Raw genomic sequence first — 13,946 nt, 5'->3', positions numbered from 1 at the left:
ACCAAACCTATTTACAATGCTTAAGTCAAGCAGTTCAGTAAAGTTGGCAATATATTCACAGATTCGAGCTTCCTGGATCAATATCTCGTGAGCTAACCTACTATGATTGGAAATAGCTGCATTTGTGTTTTAACAACGGTTTATTAAACAGGGCTCTCAAGTTTTGAAGACAGGCAAGAGTGACATCTCCAGGCTTTCCTCTCAGGGCGAATGAGAGGATGCTTAGTTGCCTTTTACCTGACATCTTTGAAAGATGTCAGATTGAAAATGATTAATGCATCCATGGCCAGGATATAAAATATGACATGATTTTAAAAGTGACCCATAACCTCGATGATGCAATACACTTTAATTTATTTAGTGCTAATAAAATTATTGAGCCTATTTGGAGAGAGAGATGTTTAATGTGACAAAATGTCGGTCATCGTGTGATAACGAAAATATAACTACCCTAGACTACTTGTTCTGAGCAGATGTTGTCAGTGAACAGGCTGTAAAACTGTTGGCTAAGTTCAGACACTCATGAAAAACTGATGCTGATTATCTGGGAAACAGCAGTCAAGTTGTCATTGTTTTTGTCAAACAAATTGTGAATTTGTTGTAACATTAAAACAGGAGATCATGACTTTGTGCTCAAAGTGATGCTCAGACTCAGAGCTCCAGTGGTTTCCTCTGTGGGTGAACGAAGATGATGGTGAACAATTCCAGGATATGTTTTTTTTTTCATTGGTTGTTGCGTTAAATCTTACCATACAAATCTTACTATACAATAGTGCTATTTTCTGATTGGCTATTGTGTAGCCACTTTCTTTTTTTGATCGGCTGATAAGTTGCAGGCTCGACTAAGAACTCCTGGGAAGACGCGCTTGATTCCTGCCCGGTTCCATCGAGAGAGCGGCGCGGCCAGATATATTTTGGGCGCTGCAGCATATTAAATATATGATTAATAGTTTTTCTGTGTGAGAAATACAATGTGTGGCGGGAGTGCGTGACAAAAGACCGAAATGAGTGACTGTCACTCTCAATGCGTGACACTTGAGACCTAGACAACGAGCTACAACAACCCAATCTTCCTCAAATGTGCTTTATATTATTATAAATTGGTCTCTATGAGCAGGCGGCGTAGAGACAAGTCTAAAGGAACCGTCTAAAAAGTGCAAAACCAAAACCCTTTTGCTCATTTTATATTATGAAAAATACTCAATACCTTCACTGTAAGTAACACACTGTACTGCCACCAAATTCAGTTCATACATCACTGCTCTACTGCTGGTTATAGGTACTACAACACTTAGATTGGCAAGTAGCACATAAAGGCCTTCTTTACACAAATGATGTTGGTACCGTTGGTACACAGCTTACATACAACAGCTTTTGCATGATAACTGCTTACTGAATTTGATGGCATTACAATTTATTTAATATTTGTAATAATAACAGTGAAGTTATTGATTTTGTTTAATAATTAATAATCATAAAAGTTATGCTTTTTTTTTTTTTTTTATCAAACTAAGTGTTCCAGTACAACCAGCAGGAGAGCAGTGACGTATGAACTGAATTTGGTGACAGTAAAGTGTGTTACAGTGAAGTTGAGCATATTTCATAATATAAAATAAGAAAAAGGGTTTTGCAGTTTTCAGACGGTCCCTTCCGACTCGTCTCTGCGCCGCCTGCTCACAGAGACCAATTTATAATATATTTATAATAATATATTTTATAATATAATATATATTTATAATATTTTTTATAATATATTATAATATATTTATAACATTATAAAGCACATTTGAGGAAATTGGGTTGTTGTAGCTCGTTGTCTTATTTATGATTGGAAATAGCTGCATGTGTGTTTTAACAACGGTTTGCTCACGAGTTATTGATCCGGGAAGCTCGAATTTGTGAATATATTGCCAACTTTACCGAACTGCTTGACTTAAGCAGTGACTGCATTTCTTTATATTTGAGTCCATCAAGTTCAAACTCTAAGAGCTGCGCATCATTTGTTTGCATTATTAACGTATGGAACTAGCCTAACTGAAACACTACTGCCAGCGGGACATTAAAGAGGAAGTGTTTGCCCCAGCTCACAATAAGGAAACGATAATATCTTTGCGTGGGAGCGCAAACGTTTTGCGAGGGAACGCAACAGATAAAAAAATAAATAAATAAATAAAATCCTCCCGTCCCAATTTTTTTTTTCACCAGCACGTCCCTTTAGGGCAGCGTTTCTCAAAGTGTGGGGTGCGCACCACTAGTGGTGAATAGAGGCATGACAAGTACGTGGGGCGCGTCAAACGAGAGGAAATTTGGTAATTCTTGTGCCCATCTCCATTAAACTTTTAAACGGTAAGGTCCCACATATGGGAGAACGTTCAGAGATGTCAGATTCAAACTGTGCTTTCGCTGGCGCTGAGACGCACGCGGTCAGCAGCGCTTGGGAGGATAAATCGGACATTTTATAAACTCTAGAGATTGATTAAATTGGCTCTTTTCCGCATATATAACCATCAAGCCAATCAGCTTTCAGTATCACTAATGCGTCATCGAAATAAAGCCCATTTATGATTTTACTAATGAAGGAGTGGATGGTGACGTTCATCATATATTTTACAATCATATCATTTATGGAGGACGAAACCTGCAAAAACAATAAATATATAAATACCAGAATAAATAAATCCACAAAATTGTACATAAATAAATGTGTAAATAAATACACAGTAATTCCACATATTCCTGCATAAATAAATACACAATGAATTAAATGTGCGAGGAGATAAATAATTGAATAAATGAAACAAATGTTGGAGAAATAACAAAAAATGTTCAAGGAAACAAACGCTAAACTGAAAGTTTACTTTTTTTTTTCTTTTAACCCTTTATTCATTTTTTTAATGTATTTACTGGGGTGAATTAAGGGTGATTGGGGCAGTTTCTGAATTTCCGCCTTGTGCAAGGTTTCTTGTCTTAAATGAGAAACATCAGCTCAACACATGATACATTTCTGTAATACTGAAGATGTTAACTATCCATTTGAGGAGGAAACGATGGTATATTATAATTAATGGATGTACGACATACACTTTTCTGTAAACTGAGCAAAACCTTTTATTTGGGCTATTGGGACAGCATGTCTTTCCATTGATTTAGGGTAGTTTAAGCATATTTACTGTATTGCACAGTTCATACTTTGATCTAATTTTATATTCAATATTTCCTTTTCTGTTCATCATCATTAAGAGTCCATGTTTATGTTTGTTCAACTTTATTAATTTGAAATCCATCCACAAAAGAAGGTTTGAAGTCCAAAAGTCATTGAAAACATTTAAAAATCAATTAAACAAGTAAAAAAAAAAAAGCTAAAATTTATACAAAAAAAAAAAGTAAACTGATCCAATTTTTTTTTTTTTTTTTTTTTTTTTTTTTTGGGTAACGTTTGGATGGGATGTTGGTGGGCCCATCACCAATTAACTGTTTGACAAACAAATTTAACCTGAACAAACCTTTCATTACTGCAACAGTAAAATTATTACTGCTGCAATCAGTAAATAAATACATAAATAAAAATAAAACGAGTTTAACTATAATGTTTCTATTTTCAGAATTTGGTTGTTTTACTTTAATAAAATCTAGCTAGTTCATGAATATGTTAGTGGTTGATTAGGGCTTGCACATGGTTGGGAACACTGATTTAGAGCATATAGAGCATAAACAATGGTTCTCTATTGCAAGGCTAATCATTTTCTTAATTAGCAAAGCATTTAAGCACTGTCCCAATCACCCAAAATTATACATTTTGTGTTTGGGTGGATGGGACAAAATAAAAACAACCTAATTCTGAAAATAGAAACATGATATTAACAATTGTTTTTACTGATTTTGTAGCAGTAGTGCGTCATATTCATGTTTCTATCAAACGTTTGTAGGAGCTATGACAATTTTAAGACCTTATTATTAAAACTAACAAAAGCTTATGTAATTTTCCTCAGTTCATGCATTTCACGGTCAACTTCCTGTTTGATGCATGCCCCGCCCACCTACATGATGTTAGACCAATGAGGGCATCCCATTTTAATAATGCGGCCTCACAGCTAGGGCTCAACAAAAAAAGTTTTTATTTTCACTCATCAGGTGAGAAAATAAATTCTATATAGTTATACTGTCCCATCTGACCTTGTGTCCCAATCACCCTGTGAAACAAATGGGGATTTTTAAAAAAATATATATTTTATTCATATGTTATGCTGTGTCCTCTGTAGTGGACATCAGGACTCGGTTGTTTAAAAAAATAAAATGACATCAAAATGACATGTATAGGCAAAAACAATGGGATTTACAAATCAATTTACAAATAAATTTTTAGGGTTCAGGAATTTTTTTTTAACCAAACTTTTATAAAGTCAATTCTCAACTATGTAATCAAAGATATAACGGAATTGATTGATATACTGTTTTACTTGATGCAATATGTGGGTAAAATAGCCTTAAATGTGATACAATGTATCTATACACTGTATCTAATTTGCATATGAATGTGTTCTTGGGGCAACATGTAATGAAAAAAGAAGTGTAATAATGGGAGTAATAACTGGCAACATTTTCATAATAATGTCTAATATTTCATAGGAATATTGATATATAATTTCTTTCCCTTTTCGCTTGTTGTGTCTCCCAAAATGCCTGATGTTGGATAAACATGATGGTCACATGTACGAAATCAATGCCCAGTTTTGTTACAGAAAGTCATACAAACCTGATTCCAAAAAAGTTGGGACACTGTACAGATTGTGAATAAAAAAAGAAATGCAATAATTTACAAATCTCATAAACTTATATTTTATTCACAATAGAATATAGATAACATATCAAATGTTAAAAATTGAGACATTTTGAAATGTCATGCCAAATATTGGCTCATTTTGGATTTCATGAAAGCTACACATTCCAAAAAAGTTGGGACAGGTAGCAATAAGAGGCCGGAAAAGTTAAATGTACATATAAGGAACAGCTGGAGGACCAATCTGCAAGATATTTGGTCAATTGGCAACATGATTGGGTATAAAAAGAGCCTCTCAGAGTGGCAGTGTCTCTCAGAAATCAAGATGGGCAGAGGATCACCAATTCCCCCAATGCTGTGGCGAAAAATAGTGGAAGAATATCAGAAAGGAGTTTCTCAGAGAAAAATTGCAAAGAGTTTGAAGTTATCATCATCTACAGTGCATAATATCATCCAAAGATTCAGAGAATCTGGAACAATCTCTGTGCGTAAGGTTCATGGCCGGAAAACCATACTGGATGCCCGTGATCTTCAGGCCCTTAGACGGCACTGCATCACATACAGGAATGCTACTGTAATGGACATCACAACATGGGCTCAGGAATACTTCCAGAAAACATTGTCGGTGAACACAATCCACCGTGCCATTCGCCGTTGCCGGCTAAAACTCTATAGGTCAAAAAACAAGCCATATCTAAAAACGCGCAGGCGTTTTCTCTGGGCCAAGGCTCATTTAAAATGGACTGTGGCAAAGTGGAAAACTGTTCTGTGGTCAGACGAATCAAAATTTAAAGTTCTTTTTGAAAAACTGGGACTCCATGTCATCTGGACTAAAGAGGACAAGGACAAGTTGTTATCAGCGCTCAGTTCAGAAGCCTGCATCTCTGATGGTATGGGGTTGCATGAGTGCGTGTGGCATGGGCAGCTTACACATCTGGAAAGGCACCATCAATGCTGAAAGGTATATCCAAGTTCTAGAACAACATATGCTCCCATCCAAACATCGTCTCTTTCAGGGAAGACCTTGCAATTTCCAACATGACAATGCCAGACCACATTCTGCATCAATTACAACATCATGGCTGCGTAGAAGAAGGATCCGGGTACTGAAATGGCCAGCCTGCAGTCCAGATCTTTCACCCATAGAATGGTGCATCATAAAGAGGAAGATGCGACAAAGAAGACCTAAGACAGTTGAGCAACTAGAAGCCTGTATTAGACAAGAATGGGACAACATTCCTATTCCTAAACTTGAGCAACTTGTCTCCTCAGTCCCCAGACGTTTGCAGACTGTTATAAAAAAAAAGAGGGGATACCACACAGTGGTAAACATGGCCTTGTCCCAACTTTTTTGAGATGTGTTGATGCCATGAACTTTAAAATCAACTTATTTTTCCCTTAAAATGATACAGTCAGTTTAAACATTTGATATGTCATCTATATTGTATTCTGAATAAAATATTGAAATTTGAAACTTCCACATCATTGCATTCTGTTTTTATTCACAATTTGTACAGTGTCCCAACTTTTTTGGAATCGGGTTTGTATTTCTATTAGAAATTCCAAAACATTTTACTGAGATGTTGATTTATTTGAGGTTTAGTTATTATGATTACAACATTTTGATCATATTTAAGAGTGCTAAATTTGATCACTAAATTAATGTCAGTCATTTTTAAAGACCAAGGAGTTCTTGTTGTCATTGGTGAAACCTCCAAACATTTGATATCATGTAGAGTTTTATTTACATTTTTATTAAGTTTTATTTCGGGAAGCACAAAAAATAGGTCTTTGCCTTTTACTTCAAAAGATTCCTCATAGGCCGAGACCATTAAAAAAACATTTCTTTAATTCAAAAATGATATATACATATGTACAGATTGGTCATATATGAGGCGCTATATAAATAAAGATGACATGTCTTGACTTTTTAAAAACAAAGCAAAAATTAATTTTAAAACAAAGCAAATGTGGCTGTGATGACTCGATGATTTGGTTCCAGTCTCGCGGTCTCTCGTGTTCTCGCTCAGATGTGGACGGGCTCCGAGTTCCCTCTCAGGCTGGGCTTGGACTTCAGGCTTCGGGTCAAGTCTTCCACCAAGGACATCAAGTATGTTATTTCCTGTCCAATACAAAGATTATATGAACAAGTCAACTCATAAACAATTTTATAGAGCTGATTTACAACAGAACTGAATTCTGTTTGCATCACTGATTCCGTTATTTTCCTGTTTATTACCACAAAGCCGCTTTGAAACAATCTGAATTGTACAAAGCGCTATATAAACGAAGTTGACTTGACTATAACAAGAACATTACAATGAACACCTCACTGCAAATGATCCAGGATTGAAGACACATGATAATAATCCTATACTCTGTCTGTTACACTTCCTCACACCTGAAATCACAGACGGATTGAATCTCCTGAACTTTCCCAATCTAGATCACTTGTAATCCATTCATGCTGAAACATCTGCTCTAACGTCGGCCGTTTCGTGGGATCCCGGGCTAGGCACTGGCTAATCAGATCTGTACATTCTGTACAAATTTTAATAAGGAGAGAGCTGGTTAGTCATGACCATGTGACTTGGCATCTATGAAAATAGCATCTAAAACATGATTAATATACAGTAAAATGTTCCTTATTTTTACTTTAAAAGTGAAGTATGTCGTTTCTTACAAAATAAAGCATATTTTCAAAAGGCCCCTTCCGTGCACAGCGACTTCCCCAAATGAAACATCACAATCTCAGCTCTTGCTGGTTCTTGTGAAGGCATGTTTCAGGTCCAACATATTAGGACTACGTTTAGCTGCGTTGCATTTGTCTTAATGAAAATGTGTCTTTCTGAACGGGAGCATGATGATGCTGTATGGTATTGAAGAAAGTTGCTTTGTAACAGCATCCCAATGCTCTGTTCACTTTGACGTGTTCATCACGACTCGCTTCATCTTTGAAGGTATAAAAGCAGCGAATTTTGGCTTTCACTTCTGTAACTAAAGCTGCGTTTCATTTCCCATGGCTCCGCCTGCTACAGTAGCCACGCCCCAAACTCTCGCTATACGTTGGGCTATAGATATAAAAAATCTTACATACTTCACCCTTAACTGTGTCTGTACAGAGCCTTTGCTTCATGCGTGTGTTTATCAGTGTTATCAATATTATTCACTCACCTTCGGATAATGTGGAGTTCTGAAATGTAATTTTGGCCCGTTTGATTTCTCTTCTACTGCCAAAAGGACAACATCCGTTCACCATCTTATACAACAAGACTCCTAGGGACCAGACATTTGTTGGGACGGCGTGGAAGCGAGGTTTGGTCAGGACTTCAGGTGGGCAGTAAGCCGGTGCTCCTGGAAGCAAGTCATTTGCACATTTTAAAGCATCCAATAATTAGTAAGTCACTACATTCAGGTTTCCACACTTCCAAAATCCTCACCGATGTATATGTCGCTCTCGTAGCCATCGCTACTAAATAGCTGACCGCAGCCAAAGTCTATCAGCGTGAGATGAAACGTGTCTTTGTTCAACAGGAAATTGTGAGCATGGATGTCATGGTGAAAAACACCATGTTCGATGCAGTGTTGTACCGCCAGCAGAGCCTGTAGCACGATGACCTGTGCGACTGGTTCACACAGTCGAGGGTTACGGGTGATGAAGTCACGCAGGCTCTCGCAGGGTTCCGGGTACTCCATAACGAGAGTGAACGTTTGAGGATGTTCAAACCACTCGTACAGATGTATGACGAAGGGGCTTACGGGTTCTCGCCTCATCATCAGCAGCAGCGCCACTTCGGTAACGAGAGGTTTGGGGTGCCCAGGCTAGAGAAAAGTAGTAGACAGAAGGTTAGCTGGGTAAAAATCTGAAGAAAACACATCATTTTTAAATGTACTTTTCTTTGATCTTTTTAGATACGTTCAAAAGAGGCTTTTCAGCTCAAAGTTTTTCGGTGCCTCTAGGCTTATTTGTCAATCACATTCACACCTGATGCTTCCTACGGGTGTATCAACTACAGTAATCTGCACTTAAACAATTAAATACATGTTCAGGCTTTGGCCAACTTACAATACGAAGATAACGATCGTTGTCAATCTTGAGCATCTGCTTGATGGCAACCTGCAAAAAACAAACAAACAACAACAACAAAAAATCATTAACAGTAACAGTATTCAAGCACCTGATCTTGCACTAAGTATTAAACCATCTGTGTAAATTGTTTTAAATATGTTTTGATGCATGCAAGAGCAAAATGTTTGTACAATTCGGTAAGATTGACCTTTTTGCCATCAAATTTGCGCGTTCCCTCGTACACCCTGCCAAATCCTCCGGATCCAAGCATCTCTCCCAAGTTATACAGAGCCTCAAAGGACTCTGAAAAACAAACAGTAAAATATAAGAAATCTATGAGATTGCTAGAGCCATTGTTTTATTTAAAAAATATCAGTGCTGGTTGTGTCGAGGAAATCATATTAAAATGGGGAAAATAAAATTGACAAAATAATGTCGGAGAAATAATGACTGCCGACTTACCATTGATTGGCTTGACGCTGGAGGGAACTGGAGCAGGTGATGGTGGCTCGGGATCAGGCTCTGGCTCCAGATCTGGTGGAGGGACAAAAGGCTCCACAACATTCATATGACTACAGGGGCAACAGCACCGGAAAGGACTCTTCATCGCCTTCCTGTTGAGGAAAGAACGGATTCTTTTCCTCTTCCTGCGTTCTATAGGTTTTTCTGAAATGAAGAAAAACAATTGTTTTATTTAAAAAATATCAGTGCTGGTTGTGTCGAGAAAATCATATTAAAATGGGGAAAATAATATTGACAAAATAACGTTGGAGAAATAATGACTGCCGACTTACCATTGATTGGCTTGACGCCGGACTGATCTGGAGCAGGTGATGGTGGCTCGGGATCAGGCTCTGGCTCCAGATCTGGTGGAGGGACAAAAGGCTCCACAACATTCACATCACTACAGGGGCAACAGCACCGGAAAGGACTCTTCATCGCCTTCCACAGCCTGTTGAGGAAAGAATGAATTCTTTTCCTCTTCCTGCGTTCTGTAGGTTTTTCTAAAATGAAGAAAAACAATTGAAAACACAACTATTAGAAACATCTCTGACATCAAATTAAGCAACGATATAATGACATAAAGTACATTTTACTGTTCAATTCTTATCTGTAATGTTACACATCCAAATGAATGGAAATATTTCCAAGCCATCAGCCTGACGTCTGCTTACTGCCAAAATAAATGTCCCAAAATCTCATTTCACAATATTAATAGTCATTTTATTTTTACAATTATCATGAAGTAGTTATTTTTCTTATTTCGTCTGATCTTTTATTAAAAAGAGAACATGCATTTCCAGGCTTCATTTGGTCAACACAACTTCATTTTGGACAATTTTGTGTGTATTTGACAATTCAGGAGCAATAAGTCATAAATAATAAAATTCTATTTGGGATCGTGTGCCGTCTGACAAGAGGATTTCTGGGCGCGTGTTTCGGGTGTGTGTCAGACAGTGCAAGTACCATTGATCTTTCCACTTTACACTGCCCGGCCTTATTTCAATCTCACCTGTTGAGCTCTCGCTCACAGGAGAAGCCTCCATGGCACCCTGGGCAGTTAGGCCACGTGACGTCTCCTTTGGCTCGACAGGAACTTGACCTGTCAGCGGAGGGCACAGCAATCCATCGACGCTGTCGGACCTGGACACCACATCACTGCTGATGTGAGCCTGACCTGCGGACATAGAAACAGCCGACTCAGAAGACAGAGGTGTTAAATATCCAGGAAGCTCCTGGCTCTGTGTCTGGGTCGGGTCTGGCAGCGGATCCTGATCATCAGAACTGGGTCTCCAAACATCACATAGTTAGTTATGTTGTATCAATAATCAATGTCAGTGGGTCAATTACAAATGGTTACTTCTTCAGTTACTCAAACTGAAACGTTTATTTCATATGCAAGGAATCAAATTCATCTGATCACTTGGGGATCACTATTTTCTTCACATTAATGTAGGCAATCATTGTACAACATCATACCATACCATAAACAAATGAAAAACTAAAGCACCCACCTCCTCTTTCACCCATCATGTGAGCCATCGACATCTTCCTGCAATCTGCAATAAAAACGATACAAAATACAATACAAAATGCAATACAATAAAATACAACTCTCCTCAGAAATACTCCTCCCAAAAAATGAATAAAAAAATAAAATAAAGAAAGAAAAAAATAAAGAAATTAAATAAAAACAAACTCCTTCTACACTAAGAGAAAATAAAAGTATCCCCAAAAATAATAGGAACTCTTTCGAAAATATAACTTTATATAAAAAGGATATATCCTGCGATGTCTTCTAGAATAAAAGTCTCCTCTCAGAAATCCTCCGAACAGCTTCAAAGTCACAAGAATCGCACAGAAAATACTCTGCAAAAGTCTGTAAATTCGCCTCGTCTCTCAACCAACAGACAGTGATCGGTTCGAGTGTATATATTCAGTCAGAATTCATAACACGCGTCGCTATAGCAACTCAAATTCGAATCACTCATATCGCATGCACGCACATGAGAAGAGCGCGTGAGCGCACGTCGAATCTGAACACATTTATTGACTGTTTCAAACTTAATTTTGACGTTTTCTTTAATAAATATAATTTTTATGCTTTCTAAACAGTTATTATTATTATTATTAAAATAATGGAAATATTCGTGTCCAAAATCTTCATTAGCATATTAATTGAGCAAAAGCGTCCACTTCGCAATTAAGGCACTTACAGTCTAATGGATCATGTTGTCATTGCTTCTGACCAAAATGCGTGTAAAAAGGCACAAGGGAAGATAAATCGGACATCTTATAAACTCTAGAGATTTATTAAATTGGCTCTTTTCCGCATATATAAGCATCAAGCCAATCAGCTTTCAGTATTACTAATGCGTCATCGAAATAAAGCCCATTTATGATTTTACTAATGAAGGAGTGGAGGGTGACGTTCATCATGTATTTTACAATCATGTCTTTTATGGAGGACGAAACCTGCAAAAACAATAAATATATAAATACCAGAATAAATAAATCCACAAAATTGTACATAAATAAATAAATAAATGTGTGAATAAATACACAATAATTCCACATATTCCTGCATAAATAAATACACAATTAATTAAATGTGCGAGGAGATAAATAATTGAATAAATAAAACGAATGTTGGGGAAATAAAAAATGTTCAAGGAAACAAACGCTAAACTGAAAGTTGACTTTTTTTTTTCTTCTTTTAACCGTTTATTCAGTTTTTGTAATGTATTTACTAGGGTGAATTAAGGGTGATTGGGACAGTTTCTGAATTTCCGCCTTGTGCAAGGTTTCTTGTCTTAAATGAGAAACATCAGCTCAACACATGATACATTTCTGTAATACTGAAGATGTTAACTATCCATTTGAGGAGGAAACGATGGTATATTATAATGAAAGGATGTACGACATACACTTTTCTGTAAACTGAGCAAAACCTTTTTTTTCTTTTTCTTTTGGTAACATTTGGGTGATTGGGACAGCACATCTTTCCATTGATATAGAGTAGTTTAAGCGTATTTACTGTATTGCACAGTTCATACTTTGATCTAATTTTATATGCAATATTTCCTTTTCTGTTCATCATCATTGAGTCCATGTTTATGTTTGTTCAACTTTATTTTTTTGAAATCCATCCACAAAAGAAGGTTTGAAGTCCAAAAGTCATTGAAAACATTTAAAAATCAATTAAAAAAGTAAAATAAAAAAAAATAAAAATGCTAAAATTCATACAAAAAAAGAAAAGAAAAAAAAGTAAACTGATCCAAAACCTTTTTTTTTTTTGGGTAACGTTTGGATGAGATGTTGGTGGGCCCATCACCAATTAACTGTTTGACAAACAAATTTAACCTGCACACACCTTTCATTACTGCAACAGTAAAGTTATTACTGCTGCATTCAGTAAAAAAAAAGAAAAAGAAAAGAAAAGAAAAATAGAAAGAGTTTAACTATAATGTTTCTATTTTCAGAATTTGGTTGTTTTACTTTAGTAAAATCTAGCTAGTTCATGAATATGTTAGTGGTTGATTAGGGCTTGCACATGGTTGGGAACACTGATTTAGAGCATATAGAGCATAAACAATGGTTCTCTATTGCAAGGCTAATCATTTTCTTAATTAGCAAAGCATTTAAGCACTGTCCCAATCACCCAAAATTATACATTTTGTGTTTGGGTGGATGGGACAAAATAAAAACAACCTAATTCTGAAAATAGAAACATGATATTAACAATTGTTTTTACTGATTTTGTTGCAGTAGTGCATCATATTCACGTTTCTATCAAAAGTTTGTAGGAGCTATGACAATTTTAAGACCTTATTATTAAAACTAGCAAAAGCTTATGTCATTTTCCTCAGTTCATGCATTTCACGGTCAACTTCCTGTTTGATGCATGCCCCGCCCACCTACATGATGTCAGACCAATGAGGGTATCCCATTTTAATAATGTGGCCTCACAGCTAGGGCTCAGCAAAAAAAAAGTTTTTATTTTCACTCATCATGTGAGAAAATAAATTCTATATAGTTATACTGTCCCATCTGACCTTGTGTCCCAATCACCCTGATAAACAAATGGGGATTTTTTTTTTTTTTTTTTTAATATATATATGTTATGCTATGTCATCTGTAGTGGACACCAGGACTTGGTTGTTTAAAAAAATAAAAAGACATCAAAATGACATGTATAGGCAAAAACAATGGGATCCCCCCCCTCCCATTTACAAATCAATTTTTAGGGTTCAGGATTTTTTTGTTTAACCAAACTTTTATAAAGTCAATTCTCAACTATGTAATCACAGATATAACGGAATTGATTGATATGCCGTTTTAGTTGATGCAATATGTGGGTAAAATAGCCAATGTATCTATACACTGTATCTAATTTGCATATGAATGTGTTCTTGGGGCAACATGTAATGAAAAAAGAAGTGTAATAATGGGAGTAATAATTGGCAACATTTTCATAATAAAGTCTAATATTTCATAGGAATATTGATATATAATTTCTTTCCCTTTTCACTTGTTGTGTCTCCCAAAATGCCTGATGTTGGATAAACATGATGGTCACATGTACGAAATCAATGCCCT

General features: G+C 36.3%; 1 protein-coding gene across 1 annotated transcript; it reads right to left on the bottom strand.

The window, feature by feature from the left end:
- Window positions 1-6,529: 6,529 nt before the first annotated feature.
- Window positions 6,530-11,388, bottom strand: LOC125267548 (CBL-interacting protein kinase 28-like). Its single transcript, XM_048189285.1, has 9 exons — window positions 10,862-11,388; window positions 10,360-10,524; window positions 9,641-9,850; window positions 9,309-9,512; window positions 9,055-9,149; window positions 8,844-8,894; window positions 8,218-8,599; window positions 7,952-8,131; window positions 6,530-6,899 (listed from the first exon to the last, which is right to left on the bottom strand). Exons 1-9 carry the CDS (start codon window positions 10,893-10,895, stop codon window positions 6,676-6,678), a joined length of 1,545 nt encoding a protein of 514 aa, XP_048045242.1. The 5' UTR covers window positions 10,896-11,388; the 3' UTR covers window positions 6,530-6,675.
- Between the last annotated feature and the right edge of the window lie 2,558 nt (window positions 11,389-13,946).

The sequence above is a fragment of the Megalobrama amblycephala genome, linkage group LG4, assembly GCF_018812025.1.
Source record: "Megalobrama amblycephala isolate DHTTF-2021 linkage group LG4, ASM1881202v1, whole genome shotgun sequence".
Taxonomy (NCBI): Eukaryota; Metazoa; Chordata; class Actinopteri; order Cypriniformes; family Xenocyprididae; genus Megalobrama; species Megalobrama amblycephala.
The sequence above is the reverse complement of the archived record's forward strand: the minus strand, read 5'-3'. Positions and strand labels throughout refer to the sequence as shown.